This window comes from Hermetia illucens, chromosome 7, assembly GCF_905115235.1.
Source record: "Hermetia illucens chromosome 7, iHerIll2.2.curated.20191125, whole genome shotgun sequence".
NCBI classification, from domain to species: domain Eukaryota; kingdom Metazoa; phylum Arthropoda; class Insecta; order Diptera; family Stratiomyidae; genus Hermetia; species Hermetia illucens.
In genome coordinates this window covers 4,718,719-4,723,015 of record NC_051855.1, presented here as the reverse complement: position 1 = coordinate 4,723,015, position 4,297 = coordinate 4,718,719, and the positions used below count along the sequence as shown (strand labels likewise).

Sequence of the window (4,297 nt, the reverse complement as noted above, 5' to 3'; positions counted from 1 at the left end):
TAACTTATTGCTAAGAATAAATTCGAGAAGGTGCTCACCTCTACGATTGGTGTCGCTGCTTCCCCAGACGTCGTGGTGGGCGTTGGCATCGCAGCCAGAAGAAGTGGTAACGCCCTCTCCTCGCAATACTTCGTCAGTTTTGCGACTTGTTCCGGTGGAGCCCGGCTTTCGTCTCCTGGGAAGTATCCCAATGCTACGACTGCCTCTCCAGTGCTCCTCCCGGCTTCCAATGAGATTTGGATAGCCACAAGGTCCCCGGTTAAGAACTCTGAAAGACATGTATTTTAAATTACGTTTGAGAATTATGCAAGCTCTTGGTTTTTCACAAGAGGAGTCCCAAATTACCTGCATGCTTCCTCCTTGCAGACCGCGAATCTTCCCCCGGTACACCTAGGGCTCCTGAGCCAGCACTATTCCAATGTTCTCCTTGGAATTTGCCCTTGCAATCACTGCAGATGTAGCTCTCGCATGGTGGAGGTTTATTATTATTGTTTGGAGCTCTTCTCCACTGTCGGAGTGTCACCGTCCTCCTCCGACATGGCGCTTTCCTGCGCGTCGCTGTCTACCCTGAGCCCTAGGAGTCCTAGGTCTAGGTCGTCCAGCTTCTGCTCTTCACTGGGCAGCAGATCTATTTCCCTGGTTGATCCAGTCCTTTCCGCCTCTATGGCTTCCGAGACTTCTTCAGGGACCTCGGTAAGTTTTCCACCCGGTGCTTCCTCCGAGGTCTCTTTCCTCGGCTTTTCCCTGTGCACATGCACGGGTATATTGCCAAATCGGTAGTTGATATGACAACTCCGACATTTAATTGCCTCCAGGGATCGGTCATCTACCCCGATCGTGAGGAGTTTACCCTTGCCCTCCACCTTGCTTCTGAAGACTCTCCATAGTCGAGTATGGAGATCTTCATTCTGAGTAATTAGGAGTCTCATAAGGTCTTTCGTTTCTATTGCTGCGGCCTTTGGCAGAAAAATTGTCATCATGTGGGCTCCTGGTATATCATCCCCAGCACATGTTGACAGTTCCACCTCTCCCCAGCCTGGTAATCTAGGAACTATGGTTCTAACCCATTCTGCAGTGTCTTCCGTCGCGCAGTCCCACCGGTATAAGGCCTGGTCGAAAGCGTCTCCCGGTGAACACCAGTTTCGACGTCCAACCCTTGATCATCTGCTTGACGACAAGGTCCTCAATGATTTCATGCTTCTCCCGAGTGAGTATTTGCTCGGGAAACCTTTTTGGCAGTATGGCCAGTCGAATGCCCTTGATTGCACTAGCATTGCTAACGGCGGACTTCCTGGGTTCTGCCTTCACTCCTGACCTGCCCGGGTTTTCTCCCCCTTTGGGTTCACGTTTGGATTTTTTGGGAGCATTCCCTTCATGCGGGCTGATCTGTGCTGCTCCCCGCTTTCTCGGCTCCGGTAGAGATGGCTTAGGTCTGTCCTGAGCCTTCTTAAGGGCCTCTTTTGGTTTCAGGCCTTCCTTCAGATAGCGCAGGTACCATTTAGCACCGGCACCACTGAAACCTGTCTCCTTGCTGACGTCTGTTATATTTATCTCAGACGTGCTTTTGCTGGTCCTTGCTCTTTGAGCAGTGGTGTTCGTTGGCTGTTGTCCACGCAGTATACCAATGCTCATCTTGGATCCACTGCTTGACGTCCCAACTTCTCCCTTCTTGGGTGTAGTCACCTGGCTCTCAGTAATTCGGAGACGTGCCTCCGCCTGATTAACCAGTTTTTGTGCGGTACGGGGCCCCGCTTGTTTGGTTTTCGTTTTCTTTTCATGTTTTGTACTCATTTGATTCCCACGAGTATGGGGGTTAAGAGGTCCGCCGTGCCATAGCCCCCCGTAGCACGGTAAGGTCTAACTTACTCACTGAGGCGACCAGGTATCAGTGAGGCTCCGTTCGAATACAGTCAGTTACCCCACGACTGCAAACTATCCAATGGGCACGGTTCGCATGACATCCTGGATTGGGGGAGGTATAGTCTAGATCCGTAGCGTTTTGTTAATAGTAGGGTTACTTCGTACAGGGTGTGGCCATCACCGCTCACTAACGGTTTTGGTAGACGAGAGGCTTGGCTCCTGAAAAGGCACAGACCGTCCCAGAGGAGAGACAGCTCATCCTCAGAGATAGATAGGTTGGCCTCAAGGAGCTATGTTCCGCATCAGTCTATCTGCAGCGCACTGGTTGACCCCTATTCAACAGTTAAACAGTGGGTTTCTGAATTTAAAAAAGGTGGCACAAGCACTGATGATGCACTACGTTCAGGTCCTTCCGTTGAGGTCACAGCTGCCGAAACGCCAGTGTGGCGAATGCATGGTGTGATAAAATGTTACTTAGCTATTTGGCTTTTACCTGGACAAAATCGGGATTTCATGGTCGATTATACTTAAGGCAAAGAGGTGGGGAACGCCTTTGCTAACATCTCTTCGTCTGAGGAAGTTAATTATATATGGATTGCCTAATTGTTCCTTGCTGAATAGGAAACACATGTGTAGCCAGATGGGATGTTCCACTTAAGGCACCAAACGGATACGGATTGAGGAGGAGGCAGGTTAATTGATGTTTCCTGAACCACGGGTTGTGTGCCCTTGAACTCTATAGGCTCGATATAATGTTTCAAAAAGTTAATGCCCTAGAAAAACGAGACTACTTAAGCCAGTAATCCGACCCAGAACAGGAGTCCGGAGGATCCAGGGAAAAGCAGTTTAGCATATCGTATCCTTGCAACAAAAGTGTCGTGACTCGAATTTTTCAGTCTTTTTTAGTTAACAACACCATTCATAATAGAATATAACGCTCCGTTTATCTGCAAAACCCTCTAAACTGCACTACAAAAAGTTGTGGAGAAAATTAACTTTTTTTGGTAGCAAATAGTTTTTTGCGATTTGGAAAATGAACTTTTTTGCCGCAAGGGTGCGATATGTAGATTTGATCAACTAATTTTTCGAATGAATTATCGCAGCAAGCTACGATGCTTGCTCCCTTTTCCCCGCCACCCCTAACATTTGTAGGATCTTCTTCCTTGTTGATTTGCCGTTTCCATGGTTACGAGATTAAAAAGCGGGGCGGGGGGGGGGGGGGTCCCGGGATGAATTCTCCTCAGTCAATTAATGTATTCTGGACAGTTAACATCCTGTACGAATTTTTGGGCCTTTACACCCGATACGGTTTAACCTCAATATCCTGATAGTGTGAAATGTAGTTCAAGTGACAATAAAAAGAGCATATAAAATCTTTGCCAAAATTCAACATTAACGCAACTTATATTCATCGATACGCCTATAATCGAGTGAGGAGGAGGAGCCAAAATGAAAATCAAAATGTTTGAGTACATGCTCCCTAGCGGGAGACATGTGTATTCCAATTTTCCTCTTCACGAGGAAATAGACCTAGCTTTGATGGCTTCTGGTCCTGAGGAAGTTTGGATGCCGGACACCTCACTGATACAGCTAACGCGATTTCTTTGGACTACCCTTGCGCTCTTTCTCATTTTTCTGGGCGTTTCATTGTGGGTGAGTTCTTTGCTTATTTTGAGAGGCGTAGTTGTGATATAGGAGAAAGTGGTCGTTTTAATATTATAGGTTATGATCAGAATGCGTTGGTTTCGCGTTTGTTTTATTAATAAAGTTTAAGTTCATATTGAGTTATTTTCGTGACTTGGATGATACAAGGAACTTCATAAACGAACAATCCATGTGGGTTTCTACTGAACAGCCTTCAAAACTTACTAAGCACTACCATAAAGTTGCATCTCTGAACCACTTTCAGGTTTCGATTGGACGGTTCGGCGGTTTCAAGAACTGGTGGCACTACGTACACGGTATAAATTTGCCGGACGACCCAGCTGGACCTGCACAAATGGCAGATGGAACTCCCGAATTTTTCAAATGGTTAGCTGAAAGACGCCGACGAGATTTAGAGGAAAATCCGGACTACTGGAGATAGATGCCAACAGGTTGACCAGCGAATCTAAAGCGAGATATGATATTTCCATTTCGCAAATTGATCTATATTAAAAATTTTCTAGTTCTCCCAATTGTGGAAATTTAGTTAACTTTTTTCACTATTTTTTCTGTATTTCTTACCGAAATATTATTCATTCATGTCCTAATTGACTTATAACAAATACTTCAAATATATTTTGTATGTAGACCTTATACATGTATATGCGTTTTCTTCCTTACCAATCGAAACTCATAGTCCTCCTGGTCCAATAAGCTTCACTACAATTTCAAACGGTTCTTAACCTGAGGAAAGGCGGACCTTGTCAAATTCGTCGAGCTGGAATGAAGGTGA

The 4,297-nt window shown here is 46.1% G+C and overlaps 1 protein-coding gene across 1 annotated transcript; it reads left to right on the top strand.

Moving 5' to 3' along the window:
* The first annotated feature begins 3,121 nt into the window (after window positions 1-3,121).
* LOC119660932 lies at window positions 3,122-4,093 on the top strand. Its single transcript, XM_038069921.1, has 2 exons — window positions 3,122-3,513; window positions 3,770-4,093. Exons 1-2 carry the CDS (start codon window positions 3,310-3,312, stop codon window positions 3,944-3,946), a joined length of 381 nt encoding a protein of 126 aa, XP_037925849.1. The 5' UTR covers window positions 3,122-3,309; the 3' UTR covers window positions 3,947-4,093.
* The last annotated feature ends 204 nt before the right edge of the window (window positions 4,094-4,297 follow it).